The sequence below is a fragment of the Pogonomyrmex barbatus genome, unplaced genomic scaffold (assembly GCF_055798465.1).
Source record: "Pogonomyrmex barbatus isolate J1 unplaced genomic scaffold, ASM5579846v1 scaffold3, whole genome shotgun sequence".
In the NCBI taxonomy this organism is placed as follows: Eukaryota; Metazoa; Arthropoda; class Insecta; order Hymenoptera; family Formicidae; genus Pogonomyrmex; species Pogonomyrmex barbatus.
Genome location: NW_028297127.1, coordinates 8,192,529 through 8,212,849, shown reverse-complemented (window position 1 = coordinate 8,212,849; position 20,321 = coordinate 8,192,529). Strand labels below are relative to the sequence as shown.

The window sequence follows — 20,321 nt, the reverse complement described above, 5'->3', positions numbered from 1 at the left end:
AAATCCTTTTATATAAATATCTCTCGCATATTTCGCGCTAACTTTTGGATTCCATAATTTCAAAGTAATGCTGAGTAACGCATAAAGATAGAATTTCAACATTTAATTGGTACATCCAGTTGTGACTTAGTCAGCAATATTCCTACACATTATATCACGTTATGCACACATAATATGTGTAACAATTCCTAGTTTAATGTTATAGAATCTGCCATTTTATCTCTCTCTTTGGCTATATATACGATGTTAGATCCTATTAAAAAGTTCCTATTAAAAAATATCGCATTAAAAAGAAACTTGGAAACATGAATATAATATTTCGTGTATTCAAAGAAAGATTGGAGAATCGTAAAATGGAGAAAGAGAGATATTTATATGATGTGTCAGAATATCTAACATTACATTGGACATTAAAATTATGTAGAAGAAGATTTAATTTATTTTTTAATAATTTTATATTTGAAATATTTCCAATTTATTTTATACATCAACTTTTGTAGTAATCTAAACTATCTGAACTTTTTTTAATTTTCTATTTATATAGTACAACTAAACTGTTCCGCGCCAGTTAAGAGGAGCTGCGTTCTCCCACTTAACAAGAAAGACGAAGAGCGCCGGAAGAAATTGTACTTCCGGCTGCGAGGGTGCTGTTCTTTTATTTCGCACAAGCGACGTATTCATCCTATATAACGAGCTTCATTCTCTCTCTTTCTCTCTCTCTCTCTCTCTCTCTCTCTCTCTCTCTCTCGTTCTGTATCGCGATTGAACGATAACGTCAACACTTTGAAATTGAATATCCATCGTTAATACGAGAACTTTGCTCCGCCCACGCAGCAGCTTACAGAGATCACCGTCTGACGTTTGTCCCCTTTAATCTCGTGTTATTTTTGTGAAATCGAGAGAAGCGGTGGGAAGAATTTTCCGCCTTGACGTTTTTCCTCGTACACGTCGGCGCTCGGATTTCGACGCGACGTCGTCCTTCCGCGGAGTTAAATAAGATTATCCGAGATATCCCGACGATCGAGGTTCCGTTCGGTGAGATTAATTATGCAACTCCGTCTGGCACGGTTGTTGCATTTCCGGGAAAGAACTACGGGAGAAGTATAGCAATTACAGCAGGCGCCACGGGCGCCCGGCAATCCGGGCTACTTGGCGTTAATCCAATGATTACAATCTCGTGATTCCTGTAAAAAAGGAAAATCTTGAGTACGATGTTATTCTCTTTTTCGAGCGTGTATTCAGGTCATTCTATCTAATAATACTGTAATCTGATAACAATTATTTCTAAAAATCGATTTGCTTTAGTTTAAAAAAAAACTTACAAGTTACAAGATTGTCTGTTTTATTTGGTTTTCCATTGTTCTTATTGGATTTCTTTCTTTCTCTCTTTTTCAGGAAGATTTATAGAAACGTTGACAATTGATTTTACTTAAAGAAACTGAAGCACTCTATGTAACTTCATTTTACTGACATAAAATCTTGAGTTTTATTATTAGTATGCTAATATTTAGGAAAAAAAAACAATTTAAAGCGAGATTAACTTTAAATCATCACGTGTTTCGTGAAATTCTTTCATGTAGTGAGATGTTTGATGAAATAGAAAGAAGAATTGGAGTTTCAATAAAATACATATTCTCCTTACCTTCTCTTTTTATTCCTTTCCTGGGAAATGGGGGAGAGAAAAAGTATACGTAATTAAGATGACTTTGTAAAATGAAACAGTAAGTTTTCATGGTGTCAGGATCCGATTCAACCTAGTTTCGTCACTCGAGTTTTGAGACTCATAAATCTGCTGGCAGACGGAGATACTTCTTTTATTTATAGTGCTTACTATATCCAGCTAACTTCGCAAACATTTTTCCGTTATAGCTTGCTATAAAATTGAAAAATCATTACGCGTCTCCTTCCTCCTAGTCTTCTAGTTTATATTTCGCCATGAAAACTTTGGCTTATTTGCATAAAAAGAAGACTAATCACGAAATATACGTTTAATAGTTTTTATGACATACATGTTTATTTGCAAATAAAAAGTAATATTACATAAAAATTTTTAATATTACAGAATATGTACGAATATTTCTTTTCTTCTCTTTGATTGATCAGTAATTAAAATAATTTTGTCAATCAAAAATTCAGTTTTAAATTACATTTTGTTATAAAATATTGTTGAAGTTTGATATTAAACTTAAAGTCGCGAGTTTTGAGATATTTTTATGCTTTTTGAGCTATTAATTATAATTTTATTCTTCAAGTAATTTTTATTCGATATTTGCTCATTAGCAGTTTAATCCATAGTAACATAATTACTAAAGAAATCATCTCGAAAAGATCTGCATAGAAATGCAACAATTGAATTGCACGTAAGCTACTTAAAGAAGCTTAATCTACTATATTATTACTCTTAGCAAAATAGTCTAACAACGGGCGCTCGATTGTTACAACGTTACAAGCGAAATTAAGTGCAAGGAATACGTACGCTCCTCTCAATTCGTTCCTTTGTCAGTTTGTATAATCACCTAAATGAGCAAGCAATCTGTCTCGATATTTATAAAAAGATTAAAAGTAGATAGATTCAAGCTTAAATTATATTCGAGGTATATTTTTTCACAATAAGATATTCTTGCAAGAGATTTTTAATTAATTTTAATTAAATTATTGAGGTATTAGAGGAGATATTTAACTGATGCAAGTCTGTCAACAACGGCATGTTATAAGTGGCAACAAAGTTTATTAAATTTATACAAATTAAAAATTTGTATAAATTAAAAAAATTATTATTAAGCAAAATCCAGTCACGATTGTAAATGCCTTTCCTAAATATTTTATATCAGTGTTAAAAAACTTTGGTTTATAAATTTTATAATATAAAAATATTATCTTATTATCATATATCTTATTATCATATATCAATAATATAAAGTTGATTTACACGTTTCAAACACCGTAAACACGTTTACAATTTCTTTTTCATGCTGCAATTACCTATATGTCTTACAATAAGACAAATTTCACCATTTTCAATAAATAAATATTATATACATTTGCTTGAAACGTTTTCTGTATAAGTGGGAGCTACGAAGCGAGAAGATGCCAAATTTTGAAAGTTTGAATTATTGCGAACGATGTCATCGAAAGATGCTGTGTCAAGTTAACATGTGCGCTACAAACTCTGACAAAGATATATGTGCCATGTTGGATATACCCAACATATTAGAACATCTGCAAGTAAATTAAAGTTGTTTCACTTGTGTCTTATATCATATATGTATTTTTTAAATTTATTAAATATACATAGATTTGATATTTCTTTTTTGTCATTATGTAATTGGCACTTTATATTCCTATTCTCAGACAAAAATTATTCATCAAGTAATCCCAAGTCTGTAAAAAATTGCGATACATGTGCTTGAAAGATATTACGAGCAGCAACGAATGTTTGATGCGATGCTTCAAGGAGATTGATTTCAATTTTGTTATTTTCTCTTGCAAATGAGGAACCAGAAACGAACGTGGAATCATTCCCATCGACGCGTTTCATCACTCTTAACATAATTCCCCCTTCGATGACGGAGGAAATCGTCGTTGAAATACGAAAATGTGCACGGACCGATACTCGCATCGGCGGGAATCCTACGTGGTCATAAAAGGCGAACGGCTTGCGGGCAATAAAAAGCCCGACGATAGCCCGTCGTTCGTTCCGTTTGACGCGACTCGTTCGACGCTCTTATCGGCGCGCCGTCTGACTCTGCCGCATATGACATCGGTCAGGGCAATTTATATTCATGACGATGATAATACCGCCGCCAAAAACAAGGAGATAGCTGTTGGACCCTCTTTTCGTCGCGCGCGAAATAAAAAGAGCCCTGGCGGAAACTGCGGAGGCGGCGGAGTCTGCAAAATGCAGCGTAAATGCTTCGACCGCTTTTCCACCCTATTACGCGATTTGGTCTCTATCCGCTTATTATATTTCTGTTCTTCTTTTTACATCAGCTACTCCGAACGAGAAGGCTTTTTCCCTCCGACTTAATTTTTCTCCGATTCGAGTCTCGTGTTTATATACGATTTTGCATGGATTACATGCGATTTTTCCGCTCGCGACTAAAATGCGGCTTATCCTAAACACTTCTGATCCGAAAACTTCTGTTTTAGTCATGCTCATACAGTACACTCTATTCGGTACATATATATCAGCTGTTATATTCCGTTTTTTTTAATGAATTTTAAATTTTTAGATTTTTTTATCCAGCCATTTTATTTTTTCTTAACAAAAATGTCGAAAAATATCTTATTTATTTTAATTTTTCATTATTGCTATTATTGATATTACATTTTGCAAATTCCGCAGTCTAAATTTTTATCATATGTATAAGATTTTAAAATTAATAATATGATTCTCGAAATGAAAAAAAATAATTTTATCACATATCATATATATATATATATATATATATATATGATATGTGATATATATATATATATATATATATATATCTTGATTTTATAAAATCGGATAAATTTTAATTAATAATTATTGAGTTTATTTGTTGTATTTTCCTCTTTGGTTTTGTAATCGCGGATTAAAGAGTTGTGTTTGATATTTGTTATATAAAATAATCGATTTTACTTAGAGTTTATCTCGGTCGCGCAATGATTGTCTCGTGATAGTCATTTCGACAAGAATATTGCATCGATGTGATCTGAAAATGAAATGTTGCGCATTCAATTTTTTACGCTGTTATGTGATCTCTTCGAGTTGCAGATTATTATATTTTTGTGCCTGAGGCGTAATATTCGCGAAATATACTTAGATTAATATTCGCCATCAAATGTCATTTCGCAAGAAATGATATTCTGCACAGCGAGATAAAGGATTTTGAACCTATGTTTAAAAATGTCATCGCGAATACATATCGCAATTGACGTATAAAGTTTCTATCGAAGACATTTTGCAGTGCCGTATTTTATTTAGAGAATCTTTTGATAAAATCATTGATTCTGTCTCATTGAATGTAATTTTGGACATCAATGTCTCGTAACATATCTTTATTAATATTTATTTTACTTTATTTTATTTCTTTATTATTTGCTTTTTATGAATATAGATTGATAAATTTTTATTTATAATTAAATTATTGTGAATATATATTTGAAAAATCGAGAATAAATTAGCTAGTTTTTCAGATCTATATTATTTCTAATACTAATAATTCTAATATCTGTTTCAGATATTACGCGATAGTGCATCCAATGAGAGCGCAGTATATGTGCACCATAAGTCAAGCTCGTAAGATCGTGATCATAACTTGGATCGCGGCATTTTTGCTGGGAATACCAATGATGTTTACACAGGTATATATGTTTTCAATTTGTAGTTAATATTTCCTTTAAAAAAATCTTCTTTTCAATTTTTTCCATTTTCATTAAATATTATATAATAAGTCTAATTAAAATCACATTTCATAAAAGATGAAGTCCGCTTAAAATTAAAAACGAAATAATATTGTATTTATATTTATTCGTAATAATTTGAGAAAATATATTTAATTTATTATTTATCTACTTTATATACTTCAAAAGTTATTACATTTTTGTAAAGAAAACTTAATTCTAAAGTAATATAGACAAAAAATATAGATCTGCACGAACGACTGATTTTAAAACCAATATATAAAAAAGATTAGCATCGAATTGTTTATTTTCCATTTAAATTATATAAAGATTTTTTATTAAAAGGAACTTTTTATGCAGAATTGAGTATCTCAAATATACATCGAACGTGACACCGCATGCCTTTAAACGATTTAAAACAGTTCAAAACAATATATTTGTTTAATTTTGCATCGATAATTACCATCCCGCATAAAGTGTTACTTTTTACTTTGTACTAGACTACAATATCGCAATGTAATATGATATATTTATGATATAATATTTTGCTCTCGCACACGCGTGCAATGCGCACTCACGAAATCTGAGAACGATACGCCCCATAGTTGTATATTCGATAAAAACTGATACTTGTTTCGCTCATTTGCTTTCAAGAATGGCAGTTTATCTGAGCGTTAAAAAGATACACTGCTAAGCCGGGATAATCAGCAGTGTAGAGGAAAATCAAGGGAATCCACCGTGATTGGATTTTCTTCTGGCGGAAATTTCTCTCGTAATTCGCGATGCTTTTTGAGATAGTTTGATACATCTTATTACTTTTTATTATCCAAACGTTCAATATATCTCAAAACTCTCGATGTTAAATCGATGCTAAATAAACTAGTTCGTCAGATTCCACATTTAATATTACTATACTTATTTGATTGCAAATTTTATTTTTCTTATATGAAAATTCTCATACAACATTACCTTGAGTTGATCCACAAGAATTACGCATGTAGAATATAAATACGTTTGAACTCTCAAACTCTTTCTTTAAGAAGAACTTTAATACTTAACTTAAAAATTTCTTTCTTTCTAAGTTGAATCCTCTATGCCTTCTTACAGTCGAATAGTTTATAAAATTTTATTTTTCCGAAAAAAGATGTATTGTTTGTACTAACTACAAACTGATTTCATTTTTGCGTTAGTTACGATGGAAAATCTCGGTTATATATTATTTAGCAATGACATAACTAAAAATTGTCATTTTTAATTGGTTTGTGATACAAATACATTTCTAAAATTTCTTAAGTAAAAAGAAAATTTGTATCAAGAAATTTGTATCAAAGAATTTTGTATCAAGAGCAATACAATCAATTATATTAAGATTTTATTTAGAAATGGTAATGGTAAACTAAAAATTTCAATGATTCAGAACATTTAAACTCATTTTTGAAAAAAGTTTCTTTTGTTTCTTGAATGCTATTATTGTTGCACAAAATATTTTCTATTTTATAATATATAGCTAAATATATCACATTTCTTCGTCGCTTTAGTCACGCAGTTGCTACTCACGCGAAACTAAACTGGAGTGTTTTGTGGATGAGTTCGCGCCTTATCTAGAGTATTTTTTTATGTATCACATTTTTGTTTTATTTATTTTATTAACAGAAGCGTAAATTGTTTTACAAAATTTTTGAGTTGTTTGCAAAAAAAGAAATGTTGATGTTCTCGAATACGAATAAAGCTATATAACTAAATTTCTGAAATTTTTTAATTGAAAAGAGAACTATCGTGTTAAAAATGTCGCAAGTAAAAAAAAATTAGTTTTGTAGCAGATAAAAGTGCAAATATTGAAGAGTTAATGATATTTTGATTTCATTGTAATCAATTATTATATTAAAATTGAATTTAAAAATGATATATTATGAAATTGTAATAATTTAAATAAACTTATCTTCTGGAAAAAATCTTGTTTTTTGAGTTATGTTGTTGTCAGTTATGTTGTTGTCAGTAAATGAGCGATACATACATACGGAAAATTGCATAACATGTTTATATAGCGAAACCTTTTTTCATTCAATAATATGTATATGTATTTCAATAATCCTTCGATAACGAGATAAACCGATTGTAATCGTGATGCAAATTCTGGCTTTATTTAGTTTTTACAAGGATAACGTTCTCAAATAAAAGTTTACCGATGAATAAGTTTCTCGTACGAAAAGCTCTTGAGAAAGCAAATGGAGGATTGAAGGAAATGAAATTTTTGCGTAAGACTGGCATAAAAGTTATGAATAGAAAGTCGAGACTAAAACGCGAATGAGCAGAAAATGCAATGAAATACAAAATGAAAATAGTTCCTTCTTTTTTATACAATAGCGAGTTACAATCATAAAGAGAAATAATAGATAACACGTGTTTTATGTTTATTTTAAACATTATATCGTTATACCTTAAAGCAGCAAGGATGATCTAATTCCTCACATTTAAAGTATTTATCAAATATTAATAGAAATCTTTTATCACTATTTCTCTTTGAACCTATCGTTAAAATAATTGTTTAGAAAGATAATAAATCTTGTTATATTCTGTCTTATTGTAAAGGATAATAGGTGTGTTTGAAGATCCTTGTTAAAAATCGTTAAAATCTTCTTCGTTCTTTACTCGGCATCATTTAAGATTTAACTTGTCACTCTCTAGCATTTTCTTGCAACAAAAGCAAAGAAATATATAAAACTTTCACATATTTTCAATATTTAAAATTGTTCGAGAAATATCTCATTGCGTGTCTCGCGACACGTTGAACGCATAAGATTTTCCCTTCGGTCGTATCCGCGGGGGCTCACGTCGTAAAGGATTAATAAAGCGCGGGGACGCTAGACGCTGATCCTTTTTACGAGATCGTGAAGTAAATGGCGAGGGAGCGATAAAAAGCTCTCATATGCCGGCGGAATCTTATCGTCCCGGTATATGTAAATGCCCGTCTAACGGCTTAATAAACGTGGTTGCGAGGTGGAGAAGCGAATCACGGGGACGTACCCTCACACGTCTCGTTACACGTTCCCTGGCAAGTCGGGGGCACGAGGAGAATACGCGCGCCCCTCGTGTCTTTCGTTCACCATTGGATTTTCTTTTCTTTTCAGACGCATAAAAAGGTCGGACTGAGATGGATCGCCTATTGGTGTGTTCGTGATTCCGAGGCCGGACTCCTGTGGCGGGCGCACGAGGTTTACATGCTCGTCGTGGTTCTCGTGCTACCACTGATCATCATGGCGTTTTGCTACACGTGCATCTGCTGGGAAATCTGGCGCGTCATGAAACGCCGGTATCACATGACGTCGCGACATGCGTAAGTCCGGAGATTGAAAATTGGAGACGCCGTTTTTCTTCTTCGTTCTTCGTGATGAAAATAAATTGTACATTACGTTGAATATCCTTTTCTTTTCTTGAAAGTATGAAAGATAGATTTTTCGAGATCTCAAAATGTTGTAACTAATAATAATTATCTTAGGAAATAATTTACAATTATATTTTCCATAATAGAAACAAATATTTATTAACATGTTATTATAAAGAAACAAAAAAAGACGAAAAAAAAAACAAATATTTCTGGTAAAAGGACGACATATAACAGAAAAGTACGATGATTTCGAGAGGATCATCTTATCTTCGAAACCTAATTTTATGCGTTTGCAGAACTTTCCAATTGAAAGTAGTAACATTTTCTCAGTAGTTTTGTAGCTTATTACAAACAGGTAATGGAAATAGATCATTAAATTTCAATAACGGTAATATCACGCGAAATATGCAATGAATGCACGCGTATGGAAATTTAATCGAGTAAATTCTTCGCCGCTTATTCTATCATGTGTAATAATCGGTGTGAATCCGATTGCATTCAGCATTAATTTATATATGACGTTCGCCTATCGCGTGTGGGCCAGAATGAGCAATCCATAAATAGGCGCATAAACTGCTATTTGCCTTTTCTGCAGCAACAGCAATCGAAAAACGTGTTTCTCGCCTATTGGCTGTGCGAAATATCGATTACCACGTTGCGAACGTCAATCGTGCGTCAAGTGGAAAGTGAGAAGTAGCAATTTTTTCGTTATTTTGGACATTCCGATGCGATCGGTGATCTAATATAAACTACAATCGAATAGCTGGATTTTCGGATGTTCACGATAGGAATTCATATCGTTATTGACCAATGAAATATGAAGAAGATCGCGTTTCCACTTGTCCAACGTCCATCGTAATAACGTATCGCAATATCGCGCAAGCTCTCGTTTAAAATTTGCTTATATAGTTGTGGGTAATACAAGGCGTAAAGATCTATATCGCTATAGATCGATATAACTTATACTTCTGTTAAATAAATAAGACAATAAGTGCGATATAAAAATAAATGCTCTAGGTAAGGCGCAAACTCACAGTCTCGACATCGCTGAATTCTTCTGAATTTTCCGAAATATATTCTCTGCGATAATCAACTTCGCCATTGGAGCGATTAATACATATGATATTTAGATATATAAATAGAAAATATATTGCTTATTTGTTATAATAACGACATCATTCAAAAAATAAAGTTTTCCAAAAAATTAGTTTAAATATTTTAAATTATTAAAATTTTTAATTTTATTTCTAAATGCTATTTTAACGTAATGACCTGCGACTGTAGAGGAATAATAATATTATTAGCTCTTTAGTGTATTACATTCACTATAAAAATGAATTCTTAAAATCAACTCTTTGACTTATAACGCTCTTGATACAAAATTCTTTTTTCAATTAAGAGTTTTAGAAAGTCATCATTTATATCATTTTATCAGTGATAAGAACAGAGACCCATTCTTTTTCGCAAATCACTCAAAAATAACAATTTTCGAGTTTAGTCATTTTTGTTAGCAAATGAGCGATGTAACGGGATGAAAGCAGACAATATTACAAAGATTTTTTGATAAAGGATTACAGACAAAATCTAAGCTTATCTTAATGAGCAAATCGTATCGTTTCATTATCAACTTGTTAAAGCAGCCGAGTCCCTCTTTTCGAGATAGAGATATCGCAGAAGATATCGCTTTATTTGCTTGAATTCTCATGTTTGTTATCATTAGTTACATATATGTACGCGCACAGCGATATTTGGCTCACATACGGAGGCAAACTTTCCGGTAATGGACGCGGTCGTGTCGTTCACGGTGTTTCTTTGGAAAGTGTGTAGCCCGCAGGTTCGCCTGAAAATAGATCGAGGGCGAACGTACCGGCGAATGTATTTGCACTTTATGTCTCGACTCGATTCGATTCGCCGTCTCTTGCGTCTCGTGAAACATCGTCGCGAGTGCGCGTCTTCAAGCAGTCGGTATATTTCCGAATCCTCGAGAAATTTTCGTCCCACCGAGAGCTTATTTCGAGGTCTACGTTGTGCATCTAATGGACCTAAATCTTCCGTCTCTGAAGAAGCTGCCTCTTTTTGATTTCGTATAATGCTCTGCATCTGCCACTAAATGTCTTGGAATGTATCTTAGCTTTCAAAAATATTTAATTAAATTATATTTAAAATTTTTCAAAGAAACTTTTGAATTTGAATTGATAGAAATTAGTCACGGGCGTAATAAGTGTGCTCATTCGAAAAAAGAAATTTTATCTTGGGACATAATCGTTCTCCACATCTAATACGATCAATTATGTAGATTTATGAAGATTTTTTTATCGAAAAAAGCGAATTGTGGATTTCTATGGGAAATCAACTGCATAGAATGCTTCTTTATGCTATCGATTATCATCATTCTTAGGATACTATGTACACATCGAGTACCGCTATTAAATTAATAAAGTTTCTGTTCGCATGATAAGGTCGCTACTTCGGAATATATTCTCCAACGCATGGCTTTAATACATCGGTCAACTTGAAGAAATTCCCCGAGATAAAATTACTGTCGCGTATGCAAGATCAAAGGAAATTCCGCAGAGTGAAGTCATAACGTAGTTAACGCATGCAATATCTTGCAAAGATGAAAATGGGTTCCTTTGCATGCACGATGCGCTCGGTAAAAATTCAACAATTCTTCTTAATAGTGATCCTTTATATATCTCCAGAGATGAAAATAAGATTATTATTATTTAATGTTAAAAAAAATGTAATATATTGTAGGAGTTTTTTAGTTTTAGTACTAAGAAAATTTTTTTACTGAATTCATCAAAAAGTACAGTTATTGGAGAATTAATTTAATATTTTAAATATATTTGATTTATAAAAGCTCGTATAAATGTATAACATTGAGTAGAGATAAGGCCAAATAACGAGCACAAAGAATGTAGAAATTCCAGTAATGATAAGTAAGTAAAGTAATATAGTAAATAACGTATAGTTGATAAAATAAAATAATAATACATGTAAAAGTTTCGGGTTACACTGTGCCTTCTTCAGTACTTAATTTAAAACCGAGCAGTAAATAAATAAATAAAAAATGAAGGATATGAGAATATGAAGATATAAAGATGTAGAGATATCTATGCGCGGTGTAAAAATATCTAGATTCGCAATGAATAGAGCTCATCAGGATTGAAATACATTCGCACCAGATGCACAGCGTATAATAAAGTTCGTCGTCAACATAATAAAATTCTTGACAATTATTCATCGTTGTTAGGCGAGAATAAGTTGAGTCCGAAGGAAAAATGTTTCTATAGAAATCATGGTTCTTGAAAAATTTTAAAGTTGAAGTGAACGATCAGAATTACATAATCGAATAACATTGACGTGAATCTAGAGTAAACAGATTATTATTAAATTAAATTAAATTAAGAGTGATTAATGATAAAAAATAAAGAATGAGGCAATTACGTGGAGCCAATGTGTTGTCTATATAAGTAATCAAAACTCAATTTACTTCATGTTTATAATTATAATTATATTTCGTTATTTGTAAAAAGGCTGTGCATCAGTCGCGCTGAGTAATATATATTATATATATATTAATTTAAATTAATTGATAATCTTGATTTTTTTATTAAAACATTAACGTTTACTGTTAAACTGTTACATCTCAATGCGACTGATGCACAGCCTTTTTACAAATGACGAAATACAATTATATATACATATATATATATATATATATATATATATATATATATATATATATCGAATTCCTATTTGTCTTTTTAAAATTCAGTTTGCGAATGATCTATTTATTTTTTATCTGTCTATTTCGAAGTATGCTGTAGACAGAATTGACGTGCGATCGATACGAGATCCTCATGCGCATAATCAGAATACATGTTTTAATCTGTTTCAGATTAAATCCAAACAGCGCAGATACAGAATCTATTCCCATGACACAACGACAGGGCGGGAACGATCGCAAACCACGTCGAGACGAGAAAGACGAAGAGTCACGAACTATGAAGCAGGTCTGATTTAATGAATTTTACTATGGGAACAACAAAATTTTGACACTTTGAAAAGTGAATAGCTATAAATTTTTATAATATCGCCCTGGTTATCACTAGTATAATACTTTTATACTAAGTTATTAAAAGAATTTTCTTTTACTTTTTTTCATAGCTTATAAAGCTCATTCTGAATAAATCATGCTGATTTAAAAATATATGAATTCTAAGATTACTTTGAAGAAAAATAATTTCTCTTTTAAAATGAGTGCATTTCACAAAATTGTAGTCTTTTGAGATCATAAATTATAATAATGTAATTAAAAAGACTACAAATTGAAATTAGATAAAATATACCCCTTTACGAAGACAAGGCCGCCCACGGTATTCAATAAACTTAGATTACATCTGATACATTGTTTAATTATAGGGGGATGCCGAGGGGCTATATTGATTCATGTAAGTGTCAGAAAATTTCTCTAATCAGTTCGTACGATCGATAATAGGTGGTGAAGATGTTGGTGGCCGTTGTGGTGTTGTTCGCGATATGTTGGGCCCCGATGCTCATTGACAACGTGTTGACTGCTTATGGCTACCTGCCACGCGTCAAAGGCGGAATGCATAAGCATTTTAATACAGCATTCCAATTGATGGCCTATTTTAACAGGTACGTTTGACTCAAAGATTAAGGGAGCCGCCAGGGAGCCGTTAATTTAAAACTGACCCCAACGGTCTTGTCTTTTATCCGGTCACTGTTGCAAAGGTTGTTGTCTCCGGGGAGTCATTCGTGAGATTGTATTATCAGTAGAAAAACCAACTGCTGGTCAGCCACAAGTTCCGTTCCGCCAGATAGCGCAAACTCTCTGTACACTGTTGCCTGCAATGTAAAATATAAGGGGAGAGCATGAATTTCAAATATTGATTTGCTTCTTGATTAAAATATTCACCTTTAGCAGAAAAAATATGAAATGTCATGTAATTTGTAGCCGTATTAATTTTCATTTATCGTTCTATATCGTAATAACACAATTTTTCTATTATATAATTTTCTTTTTGTATTTTGTTTTGAAATTTGAAATGAAAATGTTGTCATTTATAGATTAAAGTACATAAGCATTGCAAATTAAACATTATTTTATTTATCTTTATTATTATTTAAGCTTAATTAATATTTTAGAAGCATCCGTATGCTATTTTATACGCAATTGCAGAGCTGTTTCAAAACGATAATTATTGAATACAATTGAATTAAAATATATATTTGTAAGGATTTTATGATTGTGTCGAAAGCAACAAAATGACTGGAAACGATAAGAAAACAGGAAATAGCGTTATAGAAATTAATCAAATATAAACACACGCAGCGTTACCATTTATTCAATTCGCAAAGTGATTGTCGAGTATAAGATTTACAAAATTGAAAATCTGGGCATTTTATACATGTACACTGTTCCATATTTATAATTCTTCCTACTATTATTGAATTGTTATATATACAATCATATTTCTCGAGGCAAATTTAATTATTGACGATATTGTAATATCTCGCATACATGTGCGCGTACACACACACACACACACACACACACACACACACACACACACACACAAAACGGATGAGTACGCAATTATTCATATTTCTACTAATTTATTAAATTATATTTTTATTACAAATAGAGATATCAAAAATAATTTAATGTGAAGAGAATTTAAGGAAAAATTAACATCGTATTGATTTGAAATTTTAAAGCAATTTATTGTTTATATATTTGATTATTTGAATTTGCGAAAATTTTTTATTTTGAGATATTAATTTCTTCAGTCTAGAAAACACGGAAGTTATTTTTTTGTGAAATAATACACGTTATTTTGTTAACCTTCATTTGTTATTTTTTACAGAATTATCTTACACACGATAACTGCAAGCAGTTTGCATATTTTGTGATAAAATTTGCATTGATCGGACAAAAAAAGTCGAGTTATGTCTGTAAAGTTTTGACTATGTTTAAAAAACGGATTGTACTTTCGTTATATATTCTATATTCTATATAGATATATACGTATATCAATAATTTTACAATAAAAATATTTTTCTTTTTATATTTTTTATTTTTTATATGGTGTAAAAGCACTGAAAATTTTACCTTTATACATTTGTTCGGTTTTTAAAAAAAAATTGGTGAAACATATTTTCTTGTTTATTATCTCTATAAATAAATTACTTAATCGACTTTGCCAAATATATTTTTCGTTAATCGCCGATGTGAGATCATACAAATAAGAGGTCCCTGATTCAACCTCATATAATTAATTTTAACATCATATTTTTAACTTATTCACATTGTGTAAGGTTCCAATTATTTTTCAATTTTTTTTATTCTTTCAATTTGTATAACACTTTTTCTCTCTTTCTAATCACAAAACTTTTTTGATTATTGATTCTTTGATCTTAAAAAAACTTTTGATTCCGTACTTCTAATAATAGTCAGTCTATCACTCTGACTTTAACGATATGATATTATATTATAGATCTAATAGATTCTCTCGTCTTCCAACACCTTTCTATTATCATTTGAAATAACTTGAATAACTTTATGAATAAATATATGTAATTGCCGATCTTTTTCTAAATAGTATTTTTGACTGCTTTTTTTTTTCTTAAAATTGATAAAGATTATTATAAAATTTAGGCAGTTTGTTTTTCCAATCCTCAAGATCCAATCCTTATAGATTTAATTAGCGTTCGATTTTTCTAATAAATAAATTATAATTTATTTTATTTACCGCTTTACCGTGACATTTCTGCTCGCGCAAATGGTAAAATTGGTGCATGTACACACAATATATATATGTTATATTGAGTGCAAATAAATTTCACACGCGGTTGCCACAAATTATATTGATTTAGCGAAAATATCAAATTTACAATGAATACATTTATATGAATACATTTCATTATATTTCGAGAATGTTGTGGGGATATAATGTGTTCCCGCGATTGAAACGCAAGTTTTGAAATCATCTCCGTATTGAATTGCGGCGACGGCGAGGACACGTGCGGCATTATTTTCGCCGAATGTGCGTCGCTCCGCTCCCTCTCTTCCTCTATTTCGTATCGTGTCGCTCGCTTTTTACATTTCGCGATATAGAATGATAGCTTTAATAGCCACCTCTGCGAATATGCCGTGTGTCATTTTGATAACGACCTCTGATTAGCTTAACAAGTCGTGATGCTGTCAAGCAACAGCGTCGGATGCAATAGATAAATTGCATACTATTGAAGTGATTTGGGTCGTTACGAGAAAACATTGCATTCTCCGCTTCGTGTTTCTCTCGTTGCTCTTTAAAAAAAACTTATATTCTACTCTTCTCTCGAAAAATTGATATCTTACTCGAGGGGACTTGCTTCTTTCGAGAGAGACTTCATTTTACGCTTTTTAATTTAATTTAATCTTTAGTTTCACACACGCGATATTCTCTTTACTTCCGCCGACTGCTTACTTCTTTGAGAAATTGTTTCTTTGATAAATTTAGCGTGAAATTCTTATTCTTATTAGCAACGGAAATTTTTTTAAATACATTACTTTTTTAAAACGATATCTGGCATTAAAGCTTCAAAGGATGAATAAATTTACATAAAGCTTCGTTATCATTTCTTTCTAATATGTAATATCTAATATCTAAAATTGAATTTATTTTGATACATAGAATTTAATTACTTTGGGATAATTAATATCAGAAAATTATTGTGTCCTTTTACTGTGTAATCAAAAGCTTTCAATTAAATTGTCATTATAAAAGGAATGTGCGATTGAAAAAATATGAAAAATTAATTGAAATATTCAAATATCCAAGTTAAATGAATGTGAATTGGAAGCTTTCCTTCTCATTAAATATATAGGATTAAATATATTGACATTAAAAAAATATTCTTCTTATAATGCACTTTGCTTATATATTTGACAAGTCTTTTACTAAATAAAATTAAATGCAAGTTTTCAATCTTACAAGTAACATTTCTATTAATTTTTGTACTTCTTTTATCAAGAGATTATTTTTCTTATAACATTTTTTTTCAACATTATATTGATAAAAATAGGATATTATGACGATATGAATTTGATTAAGAAAAAGCTTTTGATAATCTAGAAGATTAAATTGTTAATCAGTACGTAAATAAGGTATATTAAAGTACAATATAAGTTTAATTGGATTTTATTTTTATACAAAATATTAATTTAAAACAACAGCCTTCTACTGTTTTCCTTGTATTTCGTATTTTCATATACTTTTTTTATCATCAAAATTTTTCTCTTGAAAATTATGAGTTTTACATTAAATTTACTTTATATTTAAGGTATTTGGTAATGCAAAACTTCTTCCATGGAGAAACGCATGTATAATATTCTTTTATATAAATTCTTTGACAAAAGGATCGCTCCTACTAGAAATATTGTATCATTTTCTATTTTAACTATTACAAGTTTGGCGAAGTATATATCCTTTCAAATTTTTAAGTAGTTTCTTTATCGAAAGGAGGGAAACCTTCGATGGCAGAGAGTTTGACAAGTTTCCCTAAGTTTGCTATTGGTTCTATAGATGTAGGCGTTTTCATGTGTGCATCTGTATAGGACAGTCTGGGAGTTCATAATAATAGCAAGAAGCGCGTACGTAATAAGCTCAATACAACGGTTGAGCTTCTCAGCAGTTAGAAACAAATTTTGTTTCTATTTAATGCAAATCTCGGAACGTTGCTTTCTCACCCGTAAATCCAACTTCAGCTCGTCTTCTTACTTGGCCAGAAATGTCCAAAGTTTCCATAGGATCATGAGAATCCCTACATTAACCTCAAGAAACATGAATTTCATATACGAAACAAATAAGATAGAATTGCCTATTGTTATATATTCAGTGTTGTAAACTTATATAATTCTCTAATGTTATACTGTCTTTTAATTACTAAATTATTACAAATGCTTGATGTTTCTCTGGACAAAAAAACAATCTTAACATAAATTGAACAATTGAAACGCAATTAAAGATAAATAATATTGTGGGATGATAATTTATTTTTTTATATATTATTATATTAATTATTATATTGAATTATGCATTTTTAAAAAGATAATTAAGTATAGCTCTTTTTATTATTATTATTATTATTATTATTATTATTATTATTATTATTATTATTAATATATATATATAGATTTATAATATTTTTTACAATATCTGCACATATTTGTAGAAAAAATTAAATAAGAATCAAATAAATAATATAAATTAATTTTTTGCAAAAATCGTATATTGAAGTTTTATGATTAATTTTATAATATTTATTAAATTAAATTAATAAAAATTAATAAAATTAGTACACGTATAAATATAGTTGTGAAACTTAAACGCGCGATTCTATTGAACAGCGCGATTCTTTGATCTTTTATAACTGGGTTATCTCGATATTTTCATATTGGAATTTTTAATTTTAATTAATCTATATGCACTGTTGAAATATGTTTATAATGATATTTTATATATTTACGATTTTTTATATAAATTGATATTAATTGGTAAGTAATAATTATAAGTATAATTTTAAATGACAACATTTTATAATATAGATTTATAATATAGATTGATTTTTTCCTATTATTTGTGAATTTTTCAAGATTGATATACGAACTATCCTAAGAACTTTTATATAAAATATTTTAAGTTACTGCATAAAGAATATTATTTTATTCAAGAATATATTATTACTTTAAGAGACAGTACTTTACATATATCTAATATGCAATAGTCGGCATTTATTTTTTAATAACTTATCATATAACAAGATATATGCAATTGCCATCCTGTTATTTAATACTAACATTCGAATTAGCAAGTTGTTCCACATATCGTCGTCATTACTCTTCGGAAAGCCAAATACGATTATCCTTTACGATGATTGCAATTAGTGATTCTTAGCTCGCTTAACTTAACGGCTCGTTTAATGTATCAAAATAACAACTATTTGTCAAAGTGTTTCGCATAATTTAATTGCTTAATGTAGAAACTAGAATGATACGAAATAGAAAAAGAAAATTATTATTCAAAGACATTTGCGAGCAATAATTATTTTTTTTATAATGATATTTATGTTTAAATATGTCTGTCATCGCGCTTTGAAATTCTCAATATTTTAATAATGTATATGTAATTTGCCAATCATTTTGGAAATGATCACGAATGGAATGATATATGAACTATTTCATATGATAGAAAATGATGATTAAGTTAAGTAAGGTTAAGTTTTTAATAATATATATTATTTTGCAGAGTTTGCGAAATTTATAATACGTACTGAATTTCAATTGTATCTATTCCAAGAATTTATTGAATCTTAATCAATTATTAACTCAATTATTAATTGCATTTGCCATATGATATCAAAAGCTCTTGGGAAATTCATATTTGTGAATGTGTGAATAGGAATTGATACCCCGAGATACCCTCCGAGTTATTCAATAGCTAAACCACCCTGATCTGCTGGTATTATAAATAAGAAGACGCATGATCCCATGGTACATTTAATTAATAATATAATAATACTATTCATCATTATACAAAATTAATAAAACAAAATATTAATACAATGAGAGGGCATTTTCCAACTTTTTCTCTTCTCTTTTCTTCTTCTTTTCGTTAGAAGGGTTGGCGGGAGTGAGATTTATCTCAGGTGAAATAGTCAAGTGAGATTTGCATCTCACTTGAAATTTCGGCGATCGGTCAAAATCGCGTCACGTTTACGCATTCCAGATTCAAACCGCGGATTTCATTTCGTGTTTCGATGCGCCCACATGTGGATTCACGGACGATTACATTTCCACATGTGATGCGGTCTGTGCATTTTAGCTAATCGGCGATTAACGCGACTTTCGATCGCGCCTTTAATCCAATATCGGCATTACAGCTGTATAAACCCGATAGTTTACGGGTTTATGTCGAAGCACTTCAGGGAGAACTTCCTATCGGCTGCCTGCGGCGGATGGTGGATTTGCTGTCCTAGGAGAGGCTACCGGGCATCTGTAACGAGGCACCCAAGTCTCAGCCAGACCAGAACCACCAGTGTGAGGTACGTTGTGCTTCATTATCATATCAAAATTTATTACACTTGATCGAATATACGTAGCTCTCGCTACGGAATATAGTTGAGGAGAGCGGAGAATACCGTGAGAAACAAAATGAATCCCTATCGATCCTTCAAAATGCGTATTCCGCCTGTTCCTTTACGTTCATTTAAAATAGATAAAGTACCGGCAATTTACCTCCGGAGTGTTTTAAGATGACCGTAATTTCTTCGTAATATCTTTGAAAAATCGCGCCCCTAATTTTCTAACGGACCCTTTAATTTAGTGCAGGGCAATTATTTCCGTTTGGAAACGCAAACAGCGTTTAATTAAAGCGACATTGTGATTTTCAAAATATAAAAGCCAGAATTTGCGAAATGGCTCGAGGCCGATTAAAATAATCTATGCAGTTTATGATCGGCGCGACTGAAACGCGTT

At 30.7% G+C, this 20,321-nt stretch overlaps 1 protein-coding gene across 2 annotated transcripts in view; it reads left to right on the top strand.

Annotated features, from left to right (window-relative positions):
• Nucleotides 1–20,321, top strand: part of LOC105427092 (QRFP-like peptide receptor) — a 79,411-nt gene that overhangs the window by 50,227 nt on the left and 8,863 nt on the right. For both annotated transcript variants that reach the window (XM_089080400.1, XM_011638669.3), the window contains 5 exons: nucleotides 5,226–5,349; nucleotides 8,517–8,722; nucleotides 12,678–12,792; nucleotides 13,278–13,438; nucleotides 19,727–19,888. In XM_089080400.1, the coding sequence (XP_088936526.1) occupies nucleotides 5,226–5,349; nucleotides 8,517–8,722; nucleotides 12,678–12,792; nucleotides 13,278–13,438; nucleotides 19,727–19,888 (768 nt within the window). The remainder of the gene's footprint in view (nucleotides 1–5,225; nucleotides 5,350–8,516; nucleotides 8,723–12,677; nucleotides 12,793–13,277; nucleotides 13,439–19,726; nucleotides 19,889–20,321) is intronic.